The 22,174-nt window shown below is 51.5% G+C and overlaps 1 protein-coding gene across 6 annotated transcripts in view; it reads left to right on the plus strand.

Annotated features, from left to right (window-relative positions):
• Positions 1-22,174, plus strand: part of SMC1A (structural maintenance of chromosomes 1A) — a 92,866-nt gene that overhangs the window by 53,420 nt on the left and 17,272 nt on the right. For all 6 annotated transcript variants that reach the window (XM_085535175.1, XM_085535174.1, XM_085535176.1 and 3 more), the window contains 8 exons: positions 384-591; positions 2,984-3,169; positions 5,050-5,229; positions 6,646-6,792; positions 9,179-9,316; positions 11,407-11,523; positions 12,127-12,233; positions 16,348-16,489. In XM_085535175.1, coding sequence (XP_085391301.1) covers positions 384-591; positions 2,984-3,169; positions 5,050-5,229; positions 6,646-6,792; positions 9,179-9,316; positions 11,407-11,523; positions 12,127-12,233; positions 16,348-16,489 — 1,225 coding nt within the window. The remainder of the gene's footprint in view (positions 1-383; positions 592-2,983; positions 3,170-5,049; positions 5,230-6,645; positions 6,793-9,178; positions 9,317-11,406; positions 11,524-12,126; positions 12,234-16,347; positions 16,490-22,174) is intronic.

A 22,174-nucleotide genomic window follows, 5' to 3' on the forward strand; every position in this document is an offset into this window, starting at 1 on the left:
GTCCCCATAGTGCCCCATAGGGTCTCCAAATGGCCCCATAGTGCCCCATAGGGTCCCCATAGTGCCCCATATGGTCTCCAAATGGCCCCATAGTGCCCCATAGGGTCCCTAAAGTGCCCCATGGGGTCCTTAAAGTGCCCCATAGGGTCCTCAAATGACCCCATAGAGTCCCTATAGTGCCCCATAGGGTCCCTATAGTGCCCCATAGTGTCCCCAAATGGCCGCATAGTGCCCCATAGGGTCCCTATAGTGCCCCATAGGGTCCCCAAATGGCCCCATAGTGCCCCATAGTACCCCATAGTGCCCCATAGGGTCCCCATAGTGCCCCATAGTACCCCATATTGCCCTATAGGATCCCCAACGCCCCCTATCCCCTATTGCAGGCAGTCCCTGGAGGAGCAGAAGCGGCTGGAGGGGGAGCTGACGTCGGAGGTGGAGTCGGCCAAGAGACGCATCGACGAGATCAACCAGGAGCTGAACCAGGTGATGGAGCAGCTGGGGGACGCGAGGATCGACCGGCAGGAGAGCAGCAGGCAGCAGAGGAAGGCGGAGATCATGGACAGCATCAAGAGGCTCTACCCGGGATCCGTGGTGAGAGCATAGAGGGTCATTGGGGGCTTAATAAGCAATGGGGGTCTTAAGATCCCAGTGGGGGTCTTAATATGTCAATAGGGGTCTTAAGATCCCAATGGGGGGCTCCAAAACCCAACTGGAAGAGGCCAAATCCCAATGGGGGTCTTAAGATCTCAATAGGGGTCTTAAAATCCCAATGGGGGCGTCCAAATCCCAATGGGGGTCTTAATATGTCAATGGGGGTCTTAAGATCCCAATGGGAGGTCTTAATAAGCAATGGGGGTCTTAAAATGCCAATGGGGGTCTTAATATGCCAATGGGGGTCTTAAGAACCCAATAGGGGTCTTAAAATGCCAATGGGGGTCTTAAGATCCCAATGGGGGCGTCCAAATCCCAATGGGGGTCTTAAGATCCCAATAGGGGTCTTAATATGTCAATGGGAACCTTAAAATGCCAATGGGGGTCTTAAGATCCCAATGGGGGAGGTCCAAATCCCAGTGGGAGAGCAGCAGGCAGCAGAGGAAGGCAGAGATCATGGACAGCATCAAGAGGCTCTACCTGGGATCCGTGGTGAGAGCATAGAGGGTCATGGGGGGCTAAATCCCAATAGGGGGTCTTAATATGTCAATGGGGGTCTTAATATGTCAATAGGGGCGTCCAAATCCCAATGGGGGTCTTAAGATCCCAATAGGGGTCTTATAATGCCAATGGAGGGGTCCAAATCCCAATGAGGGTCTTAAGAACCCAACAGGGGTCTTAAAATGCCAATGGGGGTCTTATGATCTCAATGGGGGCGTCCAAATCCCAATGGGGGTCTTAAGATCCCAATGGGGGTCTGAAAATCCCAATGGGGGTCTTAAGAACCCAGTGGAGGTCTTAAAATGCCAATGGGGCATTTTAAAACCCAACTGGAAGAGGCCAAATCCCAATGGGGGTCGTATGTCAATAGGGGTCTTAAGATCCCAATGGGGGCATCCAAATCCCAATGGGGGTCATAATATGTCAATGGGGGTCTTAAGATCCCAATAGGGGTCTTAAAATGCCAATGGGGGTCTTAAGATCCCAATGGGGGTCTTAAAATGCCTATGGGGGTCTTAAGATCCCAATGGGGGCGTCCAAATCCCAATGGGGGTCCTAAGATCTCAATAGGGGTCTTATAATGCCAATGGGGGTCTTAAGATCCCAATGGAGGAATCCAAATCCCAATGGGGGTCTTAATATATCAATGGGGGTCTTAAGATCCCAATGGAGGGGTCCAAATCCTAATGAGGGTCTTAAGATCCCAATGGGGGCATCCAAATCCCAATGGGGGTCTTAAGATCTCAATAGGGGTTTTAAAATGCCAGTGGGGGTCTTAAGATCCCAATGGAGGGGTCCAAATCCTAATGGGAGTCTTAAGATCCCAATGGGAGGTTCAGATCCTAAGGGGGGGTCTTAAGATCCCAATAGGGGTCTTAAAATGCCAATGGGGGTCTTAAGATCCCAATGGGGGTCTTAATATGTCAATGGGGGTCTTAAGATCCCATACAGCCCCCTATATCCCCCATATCTCCCCATAACCCCCCATAACCCCCCATCTCCCCCCACAGTACGGCCGTCTGATCTACCTGTGCCAGCCCACCCATTAACCCCCCATATCCCCCCATATGACCCCATATCCACCCATATCCCCTCCTAATAACCCCATATCCCCCCATTTCCCCCCATATAACCCCATTGCTGACCCCATATAACCCCCTATAACCCCATATAACCCCATTGCTGACCCCATAACCCCCTATATCCCCCCATTAACCCCCCATTTACCCCCATTAACCCCCATCTCTCCCCCACTGCAGCCCCTATAACCCCCCATAACCCCCTATAACCCCCTATAACCCCATTGCTGACCCCATAACCCCCATATCCCCCCATATAACCCCATATCCCCCCATATAACCCCCATATAACCCCCTATACCCCCCCTATAATCCCCTATAACCCCATATCCCCCCATATAGCCCCCCATAACCCCATATAACCCCATATCCCCCCATATAACCCCATATCCCCCCATATCCCCCCATATAACCCCCTATAACCCCATATCCCCCCATATAACCCCCCATAACCCCATATAACCCCATATCCCCCCATATAACCCCATATCCCCCCATATAACCCCATATAACCCCATTACTGACCCCATATAACCCCATATAACCCCCTATACCCCCCCTATACCCCCCCTATCACCCCCTATAACCCCCTATAACCCCATATCCCCCCCTATAACCCCATATCCCCCCATATCCCCCCCTATAACCCCCTATAACCCCATATAACCCCATATCCCCCCCTATAACCCCATATCCCCCCATATCCCCCCCTATAACCCCCTATAACCCCATATATCCCCTATACCCCATAGTACGGGCGCCTGATCGACCTGTGCCAGCCGACGCAGAAGAAATACCAGATCGCGGTGACCAAAGTGCTGGGTAAGAACATGGACGCCATCATCGTGGACTCGGAGAAGACGGGCCGGGATTGTATCCAGTACATCAAGGAGCAGAGGGGGGAACCCGAGACATTCCTGCCATTGGATTACCTGGAGGTAAGGACCACAGAGACACCAGAGACCCCATAGACCCCATATATCCCATAGACCCCATAGACCCATAGACCCCATATATCCCATATAACCCATAGACCCCATATATACCCCATATAACCTATATATCCCATAGACCCCATATATACTCCATAGACCCCATAGACCCCATAGACCCATAGACCCCATATATCCCATATAACCCATAGACCCCATATATACCCCATATAACCTATATATCCCATAGACCCCATATATACTCCATAGACCCCATAGACCCCATAGACCCCATAGACCCATAGACCCCATATATCCCATATAACCCATAGACCCCATATATACCCCATATAACCTATATATCCCATAGACCCCATATATACTCCATAGACCCCATAGACCCCATAGACCCATAGACCCCATAGACCCCATATATCCCATATAACCCATAGACCCCATATAACCTATATATCCCATATACCCCATAGACCCCATATATACCCCATATAACCCCATAGACCCCATAGACCCCCATATACCCCCATATACCCCATAGACCCCATAGACCCCCATATACCCCCATATACCCCACATATACACCATATACCCCTTATCCCCCCATATACCCCTTATCCCCCCATATACCCCATAGACCCCCATATACCCCATAGACCCCATATACCCCATATACTCCATATATACCCCATATCCCCCCCATATCCCCCCCATATATCCCATATCCCCCTATATCCCCCCCATATCCCCCCATATATCCCATATAACCTCATATCTCCCCCCATATCCCCCCATATCCCCCTCATATCCCCCATATCCCCCCATATATCCCATATAACCTCATATCCCCCCCCATATCTCCCCATATATCCCATATAACCCCATAACCCCCCATATCCCCCCATATATCCCATATAACCTCATATCTCCCCCCATATCCCCCATATCCCCCCATATCTCTTCCATATCCCCCATATCACCCCCATATCCCCCAATATCCCCCCCATATGCCCCCATATCCCCCCATATCCCCCCCATATATCCCATATAACCTCATATCTCCCCCCATATACCCCCATATCCCCCCATAACCCCCCCATATCCACCCCATATCCCCCCATAACCCCCCATATCCCCCCATATCCCCCATATCCCCCCATATCCCCCATATCTCCCCCCCATATACCCCATATCCCCCCATATATCCCATATCCCCCCATATCCCCCCATATCCCCCCCATATCCCCCCCATATCCCCCCATAACCCCCCATATCCCCCCCATATAACCCCATATCCCCCCATATATCCCATATAACCCCATAACCCCCCATATAACCCCATATCCCCCCATATATCCCATATAACCCCATTTATCCCATATAACCCCATAACTCCCCATATAACCCCATAACCCCCCATATAACCCCATATCCCCCCATATCCCCCCATATATCCCATATAACCCCATATCCCCCCCATATCCCCCTATATCCCCCCCATATCCCCCCATATAACCTCATATCCCCCCATATACCTCCCTTATCCCCCCCTTATCCCCCCCATATCCCCCCATATATCCCATATAACCTCATATCTTCCCCCATATCCCCCCATATCCCCCTCATATCCCCCTATATCCACCCATATATCCCATATAACCCCATATCTCCCCCCATATCCCCCCCATATCCCCACCATATCCCCCCATATCCCCCCATATCCCCCTATATCCCCCCCATATATCCCATATAACCTCATATCTTCCCCCATATCCCCCCATATCCCCCCATATCCCCCCATATATCCCATATAACCCCATATCCCCCCATAACCCCCCATATAACCCCATATAACCCCCCATGTCCTATAGGTGAAACCCACGGATGAGAAGCTCCGGGAGCTGAAGGGGGCGAAGCTGGTGATCGACGTGATCCGCTACGAGCCGCCCCACATCAAGAAGGCGCTGCAATACGCCTGCGGCAACGCGCTCGTCTGCGACAACGTGGAGGACGCGCGGCGCATCGCCTTCGGGGGGCACCAGAGGCACAAGGTCCTGTATATATAGGGGGGGAAGGGGGCGGGGCTTAGAAAGGGGGCGGGGCTTAAGGAAAGGGGCGGGGCTTATAGGGGCGGGGCTTGGAGGGGGCGGGGCTTATAAGGAGGGGGGCACCAGAGGCACAAGGTCCTGTATATATAGGGGGGGGAAAGGGGGCGGGGCTTAGAAAGGGGGCGTGGCTTATAAAGGGGGCGTGGTTTTAGGAAGGGGCGGGGCTTAAGGAAGGGGGTGGGGCTTAAGGAAGGGGCGGGGCTTAAGGAAATGGGCGTGGCTTATAAGGGGGGGGTGGGGACACCAGAGGCACAATGTCTTATATAGAGGGGGCGGGGCTTAGAGGGGGCGAGGCATGAGGAAGGGGGCGGGGCTTAAGGAAGGGGCGGGGCTTATAAAGGGGGTACAGCTTATAGAGGGGGCGTGGCTTAAGGAAGGGGGTGGGGCTTATAAAGGGGGTAAAGCTTATAGAGGGGGCGGGGCTTAAGGAAGGGGGTGGGGCTTATAAAGGGGGCGGGGCTTAAGGAAATGGGCGTGGCATATAAGGGGGGGTGGGGGCACCAGAGGCACATGGTCTTATATATATGGGGCGGGGCTTATACAGGGGGAGGGGCTTGAGGAAGGGGCGGAGCTTAAGGAAGGGGCGGGGCTTATAAAGGGGGTACAGCTAATAGAGGGGGCGGGGCTTAAGGAAGGGGGTGGGGCTTATAAAGGGGGCGGGGCTTAAGGAAATGGGCGGGGCTTATAAGGGGGAGGTGGGGGCACCAGAGGCACAAGGTCTTATGTATATGGGGCGGGGCTTATACAGGGGGAGGGGCTTATAAAGGGGGCGGTGCTTGAGGAAGGGGCGGGGCCTAAAGGGGGGGTGGGGCTTATAAGGGGTGGGCTTATAAAGGGAGTTGGGGTTATAAAGGGGCGGGGCTTAAAGAAGGGGCGGGGCTTAAGAAAAGGGGTGTGGCCTATAGAGGGGGCGGGGCTTAAGAAAAGGGGCGTGGCTTATAGAGGGGGCGGGGCTTAAGGAAGGGGCGGGGCTTATAGGGGGTGGGGCTTATAGGGGGTGGGGCTTATAGAGGGGGCGGGGCTTAAGGAGGGGGATGGGACCGAAAGGGGGTGGGGCTTATAAATAGGACGGGGCTTAAAGGGGGTGGAGCTTATAAAGGGGGCGGGGCTTGGAGGGGTGGGGTTTATGGAAGGGGCGGGGCTTATAAAAGGGGCGGAGCTAAAGGCCGCGAGGGGCGTGTCTATAAGATTGATTGATGTCCCCATCATCCAATCAGACAGTGGCTCTCTATCTTCAGGGGGCGGGGCTTAAAGTCATGGGGGCGGGACTATAACCTCAGGGGGGGCGTGTCCATAAGATTGATTGACCTCTCCGTCATCCAATCAGCGCGTTGATTGACATCTCTGTCATCCAATCAGACGGTGGCTCTGGACGGGACCCTGTTCCAGAAGTCGGGGGTGATTTCGGGGGGTGCCAGCGACCTGAAGGCCAAGGCCAGGAGGTGGGACGAGAAGGCGGTGGATAAACTCAAGGATAAGAAGGAACGGCTCACGGACGAGCTCAAGGTCAGACTCAGAGACACCCATACAGACCCATAGCGGAGCCATAGCTGCCCCATAGAGACCCCATAGCTGACCCATAGGACCCATAAGACCCCATAGGACCCCCAAAGACCCCCCCAAAGACCCCATAGTCCCCCCCCAAGACCCCATAAGACCCCATAGACCCCCCCAAAGACCCCATAGACCCCCCATAAGACCCCAATTACCCCCCAATAGGACCCCATAGCCCCCCAAATCCCCCCAATCCCCCCCCCAAAGACCCCATAGGACCCCGTAAGACCACATAGGACCCCATAGAACATTATAGGACCCCCAAATCCCCTCAAATACCCCATAGACCAACCATAGGACCCCAAAAGACGCCATAGGACCCCCCCCCATAGGACCCCATAAGACCCCATAGGGCCCCCATAGGACCCCATAAGACCCCATAGGTTCCCCCCATAGGACCCCATAAGACCCCATAGGGTCCCCATAGGACCCCATAGGACACATAAGACCCCAATTACCCCCCAATAGGACCCCATAGCCCCCCAAATCCCCCCAACCCCCCCCCCCAAAGACCCCATAGGACCCCATAGACCCCCCATAGGACCCCATAGGCCCCCCATAGGGTCCCGTAGCACCCCCAAATCCCCCCCAAAGACCCCATAGGACCCCATAAGACCCCATAGGATCACCACCCCATTAACCCCCCCCCCCATTTATGACCCCATAGGAACAGATGAAGGCCAAACGCAAGGAGGCCGAGCTGCGGCAGGACCCCCATAGACCCCCCATAGGACCCCCAAATCCCCCCCCAAAGACCCCATAGGACCCCATAAGACCACATAGGACCCCATAGGACCCCATAGAACATTATAGGACCCCCAAATCCCCTCAAATACCCCATAGACCAACCATAGGACCCCATAAGACCCCATAGGACCCCATAAGATCCCATAGGGCCCCCATAGGACCCCATAGGATCCCATAGGACCCCCATCTCCCCCTCATATCCCCCCCAAAGACCCCATAGGACCCCATAAACCCCCATAGAACCCCATAAACTCTCATAGAACCCCCCCATAAGACCCCCCATAGGACCCCATAGCCCCCCCGAATCCCCCCCAAAGACTTTCCAAAGACCCCATAGAACCCCATAAACCCCCCATAGAACCCCACAGACCCCCCATAAGACCCCATAAGACCCCATAGGATCACCACCCCATTAACCCCCCCCCCATTTATGACCCCATAGGAACAAATGAAGGCCAAACGCAAGGAGGCCGAGCTGCGGCAGGACCCCCATAGACCCCTCAAAGTCCCCCATAACCCCCCCAAAGACCCCATTGGACCCCATAAGACCACATAGGACCCCATAGAACATTATAGGACCCCCAAATCCCCTCAAATACCCAATAGACCAACCATAAGACCCCATAGGACCCCCCCATAGGACCCCATAGGACCCCATAGGATCCCATAGGACCCCCATCTCCCCCTCATATCCCCCCCAAAGACCCCATAGACCCCCCATAAGACCCCATAGACCCCCCATAGGACCCCATAGACCCTCCATAAGACCCCAAATACCCCCCATAGGACCCCAAATACCCCCCATAGGACCCCATAGCCCCCCAAATCCCCCCAAACCCTCCCCCAAAGACCCCATAGGACCCCATAGACCCCCCATAGGACCCCATAGGCCCCCCATAGGGTCCCGTAGCACCCCCAAAGACCCCATAGGACCCCATAAGACCCCATAAGACCCCATTAACCCCCCCCCATTTATGCCCCCCATAGGAACAAATGAAGGCCAAACTCAAGGAGGCCGAGCTGCATTAAACCCCACATAGACCCCCCCATAGGACCCCATAGACACCCCATAGGACAGCATAGACCCCCCATAGGAACCCATAGGTCCCCATAGAACATTATAGGACCCCAAATCCCCCCCATAGGACCCCTATCTCCCCCCATATCCCCCTCATATCCCCCCCAAAGACCACATAGACCCCCCGTAAGACCCCATAGGACCCCATAGGGCCCCCATAGGATCCCATAGGACCCCCATCTCCCCCTCATATCCCCCCCAAAGACCCCATAGGACCCCATAGACCCCCCATAAGACCCCAGATACCCCCTATAGGACCCCATAGACCCCCCATAACCCCCCAAGCCATCCCCAAAGACCCCATAGGACCCTATAGACCCCATAGGACCCCATAGACCCCCCATAAGACCCCATAGGACCCCCATAGCCCCCCCAAATCCCCCCCAAAGACCCTCCAAAGACCCCATAGAACCCCATAAACCGCCCATAGGACCCCATAGACCCCCCATAGGACCCCATAAGACCCCATAGGACCCCTCCCCATTAACCCTCCCCCCATTTATGCCCCCATAGGAACAAATGAAGGCCAAACGCAAGGAGGCCGAGCTGCGGCAGGTCCAGTCTCAGGCTCATGGGCTGCAGATGAGGCTGAAATACTCCCAGAGCGACCTGGAACAGACCAAGACCCGGCACCTGGCGCTCAACCTGCAGGTGATTTTGGGCTAAAATCAGCAATTTTGGGGTAAATTACATCAAATATGGCACTTTTGGGGTCAAAAGGAGCCTTTTGGGGATCCATTATGGTCATTTTTTGGGTCATTTTGGGGTATTTTTGGGGTTAAAAGTGGCAATTTTGGGGGCGATTCCAGTATGGAAGTAGACCAAGATGGAGCTCAGCCTGAAGGTGATTTTGGGCTAAAATCAGCAATTTTTGGGTAAATTGCATCAAAAATGGCACTTTTGGGGTCAAAAGGAGCCTTTTGGGGATCCAATATGGTCATTTTTGGGGTGAAATTGGGCTGTTCTGGGGTTAAAAGTGGCCATTTTGGGGGCGATTCCAGTATGGAAGTAGACCAAGATGCAGCTCAACCTGCAGGTGATTTTGGGCTAAAATCGGCACTTTTGGGGGCAAATACATCAAAAATGGCACTTTAGGAGTCAAAAAGAGACTTTGGAGGGTCTAATTTGGTCATTTTTGGGGTGAAATTGGGTCATTCTTGGGGTCAGGAGTGGCCATTTTGGCATGGGAGGAGGCCAAGATGCAGCTCAACCTGCAGATGATTTTGGGCTAAAATCGGCACTTTTTGGGTCAAATATATCAAAAATGGCACTTTTGGGGTCAAAAGGAGCCTTTTGGGGATCCAATATGGTCATTTTTGGGGTGAAATTGGGTCATTTTTGGCGTTAAAAGTGGCCATTTTTGGGTCAAAACCTTCATGGGAGATGACTAAGATATGGCACCTGGCGCTCAACCTGCAGGTGATTTTGGGCTAAAATCGGCAATTTTTGGGTCAAATACATCAAAAATTGCACTTTAGGAGTCAAAAAGAGGCTTTGGAGGGTCTAATTTAGTCATTTTTTGGGTCATTTTGGGGTATTTTTGGGGTTAAAAGTGGCCATTTTTGGGTCAAAACCTTCATGGGAGATGTCCAAGATGTGGCACCTGGCGCTCAGCCTGCAGGTGATTTTGGGCTAAAATCGGCACTTTTTGGGTCAAATGCATCAAATATGGAACTTTTGGGGTCAAGAAGAGACTTTTGGGGATCCAATATGGTCGTTTTTTGGGTCATTTGGGGGTATTTTGGGGGTTAAAAGTGGCCATTTTGGGGGCGAATCCAGTATGGAAGTAGACTAAGATGCAGCTCAGCCTGCAGGTGATTTTGGGCTAAAATCAGCAATTTTGGGGTAAATTGCATCAAAAATGGCACTTTTGGGGTCAAAAGGAGCCTTTTGGGGATCCAATGTGGTCATTTTTGGGGTGAAATTGGGCTGTTCTGGGGTTAAAAGTGGCCATTTTGGGGGCGATTCCAGTATGGAGGTAGACCAAGATGCAGCTCAACCTGCAGGTGATTTTGGGCTAAAATCGGCACTTTTTGGGTCACATACATCAAAAATTGCACTTTAGGAGTCAAAAAGAGACTTTGGAGGGTCTAATTTAGTCATTTTTTGGGTCATTTTGGGGTATTTTTGGGGTCAAAAATGGTCATTTTTGGGTCAAAACCTTCATGGGAGATGACCAAGATGTGGCACCTGGCGCTCAGCCTGCAGGTGATTTTGGGCTAAAATCGGCACTTTTTGGGTCAAATGCATCAAATATGGCACTTTTGGGGTCAAGAAGAGACTTTTGGGGATCCAATATGGTCGTTTTTTGGGTCATTTTGGGGTATTTTCGGGGTTAAAAGTGGCCATTTTGGGGGCGAATCCAGTATGGAAGTAGACCAAGATGCAGCTCAGCCTGCAGGTGATTTTGGGCTAAAATCAGCAATTTTGGGGTAAATTGCATCAAAAATGCCACTTTTGGGGTCAAAAAGAGCCTTTTGGGGATCCAATATGGTCATTTGTGGGGTGAAATTGGGCTGTTTTGGGGTCAAAAGTGGCCATTTTTGGGGTGGGAGCAGGCCAAGATGCAGCTCAACCTGCAGTCTTCTTTTTAACCCCCCACCATAAATATATATGATGTTCCTATAGGATTTAACCCCCTATATCTATATGATGTCCCTATAGGATTTAACCCCCTATATAATCTATATGATGTCCCTATAGGATTTAACCCCTATATAATCTATATGATGTCCCTATAGGAGAAGAGCAAACTGGAAAGTGAACTGGCCAATTTCGGGCCCCGAATCAACGACATTAAAAGGATCATCCAGGGCCGGGAGAGGGAGATGAGGGACCTGAAGGAGAAGATGAACCAGGTCTGAAATGGGGTGGGGGGGTTTATAGGGTTTTAGGGACCCCCCCCCCTATTCACATACATAGATTTGGGGTCCCCCCCCACCTCAACTTTGGGTCTATGGGGAGGATTTGGGGTCAATGGACCCATAGCCCCATTGAAATGCAGGTGGAGGATGAGGTCTTTAAGGGGGGAGGCTTATAGGGGATGGGGGGCTTATAGGGTTTTAGGGACCCCCCCCCAACTCAACGTTGGGTTTATGGGGTGTATTTGGGGTCAATGGACCCATGTCCCCATTGCAATGCAGGTGGAGGATGAGGTCTTTGAGGGGGGTGGGCTTATAGGGGATGGGGGGGCTTATAGGGTTTTAGGGACCCCCCCCCTATTCACATACATAGATTTGGGTTTATGGGGTGGATTTGGGGTCAATGGACCCCATTGAAATGGGAGGTGGAGGATGAGGCCTTTGAGGGGGGTGGGCTTTAGGATGGGGATTTGGGGGGGGGCTAATAGGGGATGGGGGGGCTTATAGGGTTTTAGGGACCCCCCCCCAATTCACATGCATAGATTTGGGTTTATGGGGTGGATTTGGGGTCAATGGACCCGTGTCCCCATTGTGATGCAGGTGGAGGACGAGGTTTTTGAGGAGTTTTGCCGTGAAATCGGGGTCCGCAACATCCGCGAGTTCGAGGAGGAGAAAGTGAAGAGACAGAACGAGATCGCCAAAAAGAGGTGGAAATCAGCCCAAAAATGACACCAAATCTGACCCAAATCAGCCCAAAAGCACCCCCAAAATCATCCAAAAATCACACTGAAATCACACAAAAAAACACCCGAAGAACACCCTTGAAATCACACCAAAATCACCCCTGAAATCAAACTGAAATCACACCAAAATCAGACTGAAACCACACTGAAATCAGCCCAAAAACACCCCTGAAATCACCCCCAAGATCGATCCTGAAATCAGCCTGAAATCACACCAAAATCACCCCCAAAAACACTCCCGAATCGACCCCTAAATCAACCCTGAAATCACCCCAAAATCACACCAGAATCGTCCCCAAAACACCCCTGAATTGATCCCTAAATCAACCCTGAAATCACCCCAAAATCACACCAGAATAGACCCCAAAATCAACCCTGAAATCACCCCAAAACCACCCCCAAAATCACACCGGAATCACCCCAAAAACACCCCTGAAATCGACCCAGAAATCACACCAAAATCACCCCTAAAACACCCCAGAATTTCCCCAAAATCAGTCTGAAATCACCCCAAAACACCCCAAAAATCACCCCTAAATCCCCCCTAAAATCCCCCTAAAATCACCCCTAAAATCACCCCTAAATTGCCCTCAAATCACCCCGAAATCACCACCAAAGTCATCCCCCCAAAAAACCCAAAACAACCCCACAATCACCCCAAAACACCCCAAAATCAGTCTGAAATCACCCCCAAATCCCCCCTGAAATCACCCTCAAATCACCCCCAAATCACCCCCAACCCCCCCCAAAATCACCCCAGCATCACCCTGAAATCACCCCAAAAATCGCCCCCAAATCCCCCCTAAAATCACCCTGAAATCCCCCCCAACCCCCCCCCAAATCACCCCAGAATCACCCCTGAAATCACCCCAAAATTGCCCTCAAATCACCCCAAAATCACCACCAAAGTCATCCCCAAAAAAACCCCCCAAACAACCCCACAATCACCCCAAAATCCCCCCAAACCACCCCAAAATCACCCTGAAATCACCCCCAAATCCCCCCTGAAATCACCCCCAAACCACCCCAAAATGACCCCAGAATCACCCTGAAATCACCCCAAAATCATCCCAAATCACCCCAAATTCCCCCTAAAACCAGCCTAAAATTACCCCAAAAATCACCCCAAAACCACACCAAAATCATCCCAAAATCATCCCCAAATTCACCCCCAAAATCCCTCTAAAATCACCCCAAAATTGCCTTCAAATCACCCCGAAATCACCACCAATTCACCCTAAAATCATCCCCAAAATCCCCCTTAAATCACCCTAACCCAAAACACCCTGAAATCACCCCAAAACCACCCCAAAATCCCCCTCAAATCAGTCTGAAATCCCCCTAAAATCACCCCAAAATCCCCCCAGCCCCCCCCAAATCAACCCAAAATAACCCTAAAATCACCCCCAAATCCCCCTAAAATCCCCTCAAATCACCCCTGAAATCACCCCAAATCACCCCAAAATCTTCCCAAATAACCCCAAAATCCTCCCAATTCACCCCAAAATCCCAATTCACCCCAGAATCCCCCTCAAATCACCCCGAAATCACCCCCAAACCCCCCCTAAATCACCCCAGAATCACCCCTGAAATCACCCCAAAATCACCCCAAAATTACCTCCAAAACCACCCCAAAATCCCCCTCAAATCACCCTAACCCAAAACACCCTGAAATCACCTCAAAATCCCCCCAATTCACCCCAAAATCATTCCCCAAAAATCCCCAAAATCCCCCCAAATAACCCCAAAAATCCCCCCAAAAAACCCCCAAATCCCCCCAAAAAACCCCAAAATCCCCCCATCTCACCCCCAAATCCTCCCAAATAACCCCAAAATCCCCCAAATTCACCCCAAAATCACCCCTGAAATCACCCCAAAACACCCCAAAATCATCCCCAAATCCCCCCCAAAATAACCCCGGAATCACCCCAAAATAACCCCAAAATTGCCCTCAGATCCCCCTCAAATCACCCTCAACCCCCCCCTAAAATCACCCCAAAATCACCCCTCAAATCACCCCAGAATAACCCCAAAATTCCCCCAAATCACCCCAAATAACCCCCAAATCCCCCCAATTCACCCCAAAATCCCCCCAAATCACCCCTAAATCCCTCCTAAAATCCCCCTCAGATCACCCCCAAATCCCCTAAAATCACCCCAGAATCACCCTGAAATCACCTCCAAAACAACCCAAAATCACCCAAAAATCCACCGAATCCCCTCAAACCAACCCCGAAATCACCCCCCGAAATCACCCCTGAAATCACCTCAAATCACCCCCAAAATCCCCCCTGAAATCACCCCAAAATTGTCGTAAAATCACCCTGAAGTCACCCCAGAATCACCCCCACCCCCCACCTAAAATCACCCCATAATCACCCCAAAACCACCCCAAAATGACCCCAGAATCACCCTGAAATCACCCTGAAGTCACCACCAAAATCATCCCCCAAAAAACCCCAAAACAACCCCACAATCACCCCATAATCAGCCCCAAAACAACCCCAAAACCACCCCAGAATTTCCCCAAAATCACCCCTGAAATCACCCCAAAACACCCCAAAAATCACCCCCAACCCCCCCAAATCACCCCAGAATCACCCCTGAAATCACCCCAAAATTGCCCTCAAATCACCCCAAAATCACCACCAAAATCATCCCCAGATTCCCCCTCAAATCCCCTCGAAATCACCCCCTCAAATCCCCCTAAATCACCCCGAAATCAACCCATGAAATCCCCCCAATTCACCCCAAAATCCCCCTCAAATCACTCCCAAATCCCCCCAATTCACCCAAAATCCCCCCAATTCACCCCAGAATCACCCCAAAAATCACCCCCAAATCCCCCCCTCCACATCCCCCTAGAATCACCCCCAAAATCACCCAAAATCATCCCCAAAATCCCCCCATTCACCCCCAAATCAACCCAAAATAACCCAAAAATCACCCCAAATCACCCCCAAAACCCCAAATCCCCCCAAAAAACCCCAAAATCCCCCCAATTCACCCCAAAATCCTCCCAAATAACTCCCAAATCACCCCCAAATCACCCCAAAACACCCCAAAATCCCCCCAATTCACCCCAAAATCCCCCTCAAATCACCCCTCAAATCCCCCTCAAATCACCCCAACCCCCCCCATAATCACCCTAAAATCACCCCAAAATCATCCCCCAAAAAACCCAAATCAACCCCAAAATCCCCCCAATTCACCCCAAAATCCTCCAAAACCACCCCAAAATCACCCCTCAAATCGCCCCCAAATAACCCCAAAATCCCCCCAAATCACCCTAAAATCACCCCAAAATCCCCCCAATTCACCCCAAAATCAGCCCCAAATCCCCCCAATTCACCCCAAAATCCCCCCAAATAACCCCAAAATCGCCCAAATTCACCCCAAAATCACCCCTGAAATCACCCCAAAACACCCCAAAATCATCCCCAACCCCCCCCCAAAATCACCCCAGAATCACCCCAAAATCACCCCAAAACAACCCCAAAATCCCCCCAATTCACCCCAAAATCCCCCCAAATTTCCCCAATTCACCCCAAAATCACCCCAAATCCCCCCAATTCACCCCAATTCACCCCCAGTTCACCCCAAAATCCCCCTCAAATCACTCCCAAATCCCCCCAAATCACCCCAAAACAACCCCACAATAGCCCCCAAATGCCCCCAAATAACCCCCAAATTGCCCCAATTCACCCCCAAATCACCCCTGAAATCACCCCAAAACACCCCAAAATCATCCCCAACCCCCCCCCCAAAATCACCCCAGAATCACCCCAAAATCCCCCTCAAATCACTCCCAAATCCCCCCCAAATCACCCCAAAACAACCCCACAATAGCCCCCAAATCCCCCCAATTCACCCCAAAATCACCCCAAATCACCACAATTCACCCCAGAATCACCCCAAACCACCCCTAAAATCAGCCCCAAATCACCCCAAAATCCCCCTAAAACAACCCCAAAATCCCCCCAATTCACCCCCAAATCACCCCAAAACACCCTGAAATCACCCCAAAATCACCCTAAAACAACCCCCAAATCCCCCCAATTCCCCCCAAATCCCTTAGGCTGGAGTTTGAGAACCAGAAGACTCGCCTCGGGATCCAGTTGGACTTTGAGCGGAACCAGCTGCGCGAGGACCAGGAGAAGGTTCTGATGTGGGAACAGGGCGTGCGCAAGGACGAGGCCGAGATCGAGAAGCTCAAGAAGGTGGGGGGGGACTTGGGGGGCGGACCCATAACCTGCTATGGGGACCCATAACCTGCTATGGGGTTCTGACCCAACTTATGGGGTTCTGACCCAAATATAGGGGTCCTATAACCTACTTATGGGGTTCTGACCCAACTTATGGGGTTCTGACCCAACTATGGGGTCCCATAAGCAACTATGGGGGTTCTGACTCAACTTATGGGGTTCTGGTCCAACTATGGGGTTACCATAAGCAACTATGGGGTTCTGACCCAAATATGGTGGCCCCATAAGCAACTATGGGGTTCTGACCCAACTTATAAGGTTCTGATCCAAATATGGGGGCCCCATAACCAGCTATGGGGTTCTGACCCAAATATGGGGGACCCATAACCAGCTATGGGGTTCTGACCCAAATATGGGGGTCCCATAACCAGCTATGGGGTTCTGACCCAAATATGGGGGTCCTATAAGCAACTATGGGGTTCTGACCCAAATATGGGGGTCCCATAACCAGCTATGGGGTTCTGACCCAAATGTGGGGGTCCTATAAGCAACTATGGGGTTCTGACCCAAATATGGGGGACCCATAACCAGCTATGGGGTTCTGACCCAAATATGGGGGTCCTATAAGCAACTATGGGGTTCTGACCCAACTATGGGGTCCCATAACCAGCTATGGGGTTCTGACCCAAATATGGGGTCCCATAACCAGCTATGGGGTTCTGACCCAAATATGGGGGTCCTATAACCAGCTATGGGGTTCTGACCCAAATATGGGGGACCCATAACCTACTTATGGGGTTCTGACCCAACTATGGGGTCCCATAACCAGCTATGGGGTTCTGACCCAAATATGGGGGTCCTATAACCAGCTATGGGGTTCTGACCCAAATATGGGGCCCCATAACCAGCTATGGGGTTCTGACCGAAATATGGGGTCCCATAACCAGCTATGGGGTTCTGACCCAAATTTGGGGTCCTATAACCAGCTATGGGGTTCTGACCCAAATATGGGGGCCCCATAACCAGCTATGGGGTTCTGACCCAAATATGGGGTCCCATAACCAACTATGGGGTTCTGACCCAAATATGGGGTCCCATAACCAGCTATGGGGTTCTGATCCAAATATGGGGGTCCTATAACCAGCTATGGGGTTCTGACCCAAATATGGGGTCCCATAACCTACTTATGGGGTTCTGACCCAAATATGGGGTCACATAACCAGCTATGGGGTTCTGACCCAAATATGGGGTCCCATAACCAACTATGGGGTTCTGATCCAAATATGGGGTCCCATAACCAGCTATGGGGTTCTGACCCAAATATGGGGGTCCTATAACCTACTTATGGGGTTCTGACCCAAATATGGGGCCCCATAACCAACTATGGGGTTCTGACCCAAATATGGGGGCCCCATAACCAGCTATGGGGTTCTGACCCAAATATGGGGGTCCTATAAGCAACTATGGGGTTCTGACCCAACTATGGGGTCCCATAACCAACTATGGGGTTCTGACCCAAATATGGGGTCCCATAACCTACTTATGGGGTTCTGACCCAAATATGGGGTCCCATAACCAGCTATGGGGTTCTGACCCAAATATGGGGGCCCCATAACCTGCTATGGGTTTCTGACCCAAATATGGGGGTCCTATAAGCAACTATGGGGTTTTGATCCAAATATGGGGGCCCCATAACCTACTTATGGGGTTCTGACCCAACTTATGGGGTTCTGACCCAAATATGGGGTTCTGACCCAACTATGGGGGCTCCATAACCAACTATGGGGTCCCATAACCAACTATGGGGTTCTGACCCAACTTATGGGGTTCCGACCCAAATATGGGGGTCCCATAAGCAACTATGGGGTTCTGACCCATCTTTGGTGGCCCCAGACCTAAATGGGTGGCCCTATACCCAGCTATGGGGTTCCGATCCAACTATGGGGTTCTGACCCAACTATAGGGGCCCCATAACCAACTATGGGGTTCTGACCCAAATATGGTGGCCCCATAACCAGCTATGGGGTTCTGACCCAAATATGGGGTCCCATAACCAGCTATGGGGTTCTGATCCATCTTTGGTGGCCCTAGACCCAACTATGGGGCCCCATAACCCACTATGGGGGTCACTATGGGGTTCTGACCCAAATATGGGGGTCCTATAACCTACTTATGGGGTTCTGACCCAAATATGGGGTTCTGACCCAAATATGGGGCCCCATAACCAGCTATGGGGTTCTGACCCAACTTATGGGGTTCTGACCCAAATATGGGGGTCCTATAACCTACTTATGGGGTTCTGACCCAAATATGGGGGTCCTATAACCTACTTATGGGGTTCTGACCCAAATATGGGGGTCCTATAACCTACTTATGGGGTTCTGACCCAAATATGGGGCCCCATAACCTACTATGGGGTTCTGACCCAAATATGGGGGTCCTATAACCAGCTATGGGGTTCTGACCCAACTATGGGGTCCCATAACCTACTTATGGGGTTCTGACCCAAATATGGGGTCCCATAACCAGCTATGGGGTTCTGACCCAACTTATGGGGTTCTGACCCAAATATGGGGTCCCATAACCAACTATGGGGTTCTGACCCAAATATGGGGGTCCTATAACCTACTTATGGGGTTCTGACCCAAATATGGGGTTCTGACCCAAATATGGGGCCCCATAACCAGCTATGGGGTTCTGACCCAACTTATGGGGTTCTGACCCAAATATGGGGGTCCTATAACCTACTTATGGGGTTCTGACCCAAATATGGGGGTCCTATAACCTACTTATGGGGTTCTGACCCAAATATGGGGTCCCATAACCAGCTATGGGGTTCTGACCCAAATATGGGGGCCCCATAACCTGCTATGGGTTTCTGACCCAAATATGGGGGTCCTATAAGCAACTATGGGGTTTTGATCCAAATATGGGGGCCCCATAACCTACTTATGGGGTTCTGACCCAACTTATGGGGTTCTGACCCAAATATGGGGTTCTGACCCAACTATGGGGGCTCCATAACCAACTATGGGGTCCCATAACCAACTATGGGGTTCTGACCCAACTTATGGGGTTCCGACCCAAATATGGGGGTCCCATAAGCAACTATGGGGTTCTGACCCATCTTTGGTGGCCCCAGACCTAAATGGGTGGCCCTATACCCAGCTATGGGGTTCCGATCCAACTATGGGGTTCTGACCCAACTATAGGGGCCCCATAACCAACTATGGGGTTCTGACCCAAATATGGTGGCCCCATAACCAGCTATGGGGTTCTGACCCAAATATGGGGTCCCATAACCAGCTATGGGGTTCTGATCCATCTTTGGTGGCCCTAGACCCAACTATGGGGCCCCATAACCCACTATGGGGGTCACTATGGGGTTCTGACCCAAATATGGGGGTCCTATAACCTACTTATGGGGTTCTGACCCAAATATGGGGTTCTGACCCAACTATGGGGGCCCCATAACCAACTATGGGGTCCCATAACCAACTATGGGGTTCTGACCCAACTTATGGGGTTCTGACCCAACTATGGGGTCCCATAACCAACTATGGGGTTCTGACCCAAATATGGGGTCCCATAACCAGCTATGGGGTTCTGACCCAAATATGGGGTCCCATAACCTGCTATGGGGTTCTGACCCAAATATGGGGCCCCATAACCAGCTATGGGGTTCTGACCCAAATATGGGGTCCCATAACCTGCTATGGGGTTCTGACCCAAATATGGGGGCCCCATAACCAACTATGGGGTTCTGACCCAAATATGGGGACCCATAACCAGCCATGGGGTCCCATAACCTGCTATGGGGTTCTGACCCAAATATGGGGTTCTGACCCAAATATGGGGGACCCATAACCTACTTATGGGGTTCTGATCCAAATATGGGGTCCCATAACCAGCTATGGGGTTCTGACCCAAATATGGGGTTCTGACCCAACTATGGGGCCCCATAACCAGCTATGGGGTTCTGACCCAAATATGGGGGTCCTATAAGCAACTATGGGGTTCTGACCCAAATATGGGGCCCCATAACCTACTATGGGGTTCTGACCCAAATATGGGGGTCCTATAACCAGCTATGGGGTTCTGACCCAACTATGGGGTCCCATAACCTACTTATGGGGTTCTGACCCAAATATGGGGTCCCATAACCAGCTATGGGGTTCTGACCCAACTTATGGGGTTCTGACCCAAATATGGGGTCCCATAACCAACTATGGGGTTCTGACCCAAATATGGGGGTCCTATAACCTACTTATGGGGTTCTGACCCAAATATGGGGTCCCATAACCAACTATGGGGTTCTGACCCAAATATGGGGGTCCTATAACCTACTTATGGGGTTCTGACCCAACTATGGGGTTCTGACCCAAATATGGGGCCCCATAACCAGCTATGGGGTTCTGACCCAAATATGGGGCCCCATAACCAGCTATGGGGTTCTGACCCAACTTATGGGGTTCTGACCCAAATATGGGGGTCCTATAACCTACTTATGGGGTTCTGACCCAAATATGGGGGTCCTATAACCTACTTATGGGGTTCTGACCCAAATATGGGGCCCCATAACCTACTATGGGGTTCTGACCCAAATATGGGGGTCCTATAACCAGCTATGGGGTTCTGACCCAACTATGGGGTCCCATAACCTACTTATGGGGTTCTGACCCAAATATGGGGTCCCATAACCAGCTATGGGGTTCTGACCCAACTTATGGGGTTCTGACCCAAATATGGGGTCCCATAACCAACTATGGGGTTCTGACCCAAATATGGGGGTCCTATAACCTACTTATGGGGTTCTGACCCAAATATGGGGGTCCTATAACCTACTTATGGGGTTCTGACCCAAATATGGGGTCCCATAACCAGCTATGGGGTTCTGACCCAAATATGGGGGCCCCATAACCTGCTATGGGTTTCTGACCCAAATATGGGGGTCCTATAAGCAACTATGGGGTTTTGATCCAAATATGGGGGCCCCATAACCTACTTATGGGGTTCTGACCCAACTTATGGGGTTCTGACCCAAATATGGGGTTCTGACCCAACTATGGGGGCTCCATAACCAACTATGGGGTCCCATAACCAACTATGGGGTTCTGACCCAACTTATGGGGTTCCGACCCAAATATGGGGGTCCCATAAGCAACTATGGGGTTCTGACCCATCTTTGGTGGCCCCAGACCTAAATGGGTGGCCCTATACCCAGCTATGGGGTTCCGATCCAACTATGGGGTTCTGACCCAACTATAGGGGCCCCATAACCAACTATGGGGTTCTGACCCAAATATGGTGGCCCCATAACCAGCTATGGGGTTCTGACCCAACTTATGGGGTTCCGACCCAACTATGGGGGTCCCATAACCAACTATGGGGTTCCGACCCAACTATGGGGGTCCTATAACCTACTTATGGGGTTCTGACCCAACTTTGGTGGCCCCATAATGAACTATGGGGTCCCATAACCAACTATGGGGTTCTGACCCAACTATGGGGTCCCATAACCAACTATGGGGCCCCATAACCAACTATGGGGTCCCATAATCAACTATAGTGGCCCCATAACCAACTATAGGGGTCCCATAACCAACTATGGTGGCCCCATAACCAACTATGGGGTCCCATAACCAACTATGGGGTCCCATAACCAACTATGGTGGCCCCATAACCAACTATGGGTTCCCA

This window comes from Coturnix japonica, unplaced genomic scaffold (genome assembly GCF_054131305.1).
Source record: "Coturnix japonica strain WE unplaced genomic scaffold, WE-NBRP24 Scf110, whole genome shotgun sequence".
Taxonomy (NCBI): Eukaryota; Metazoa; Chordata; class Aves; order Galliformes; family Phasianidae; genus Coturnix; species Coturnix japonica.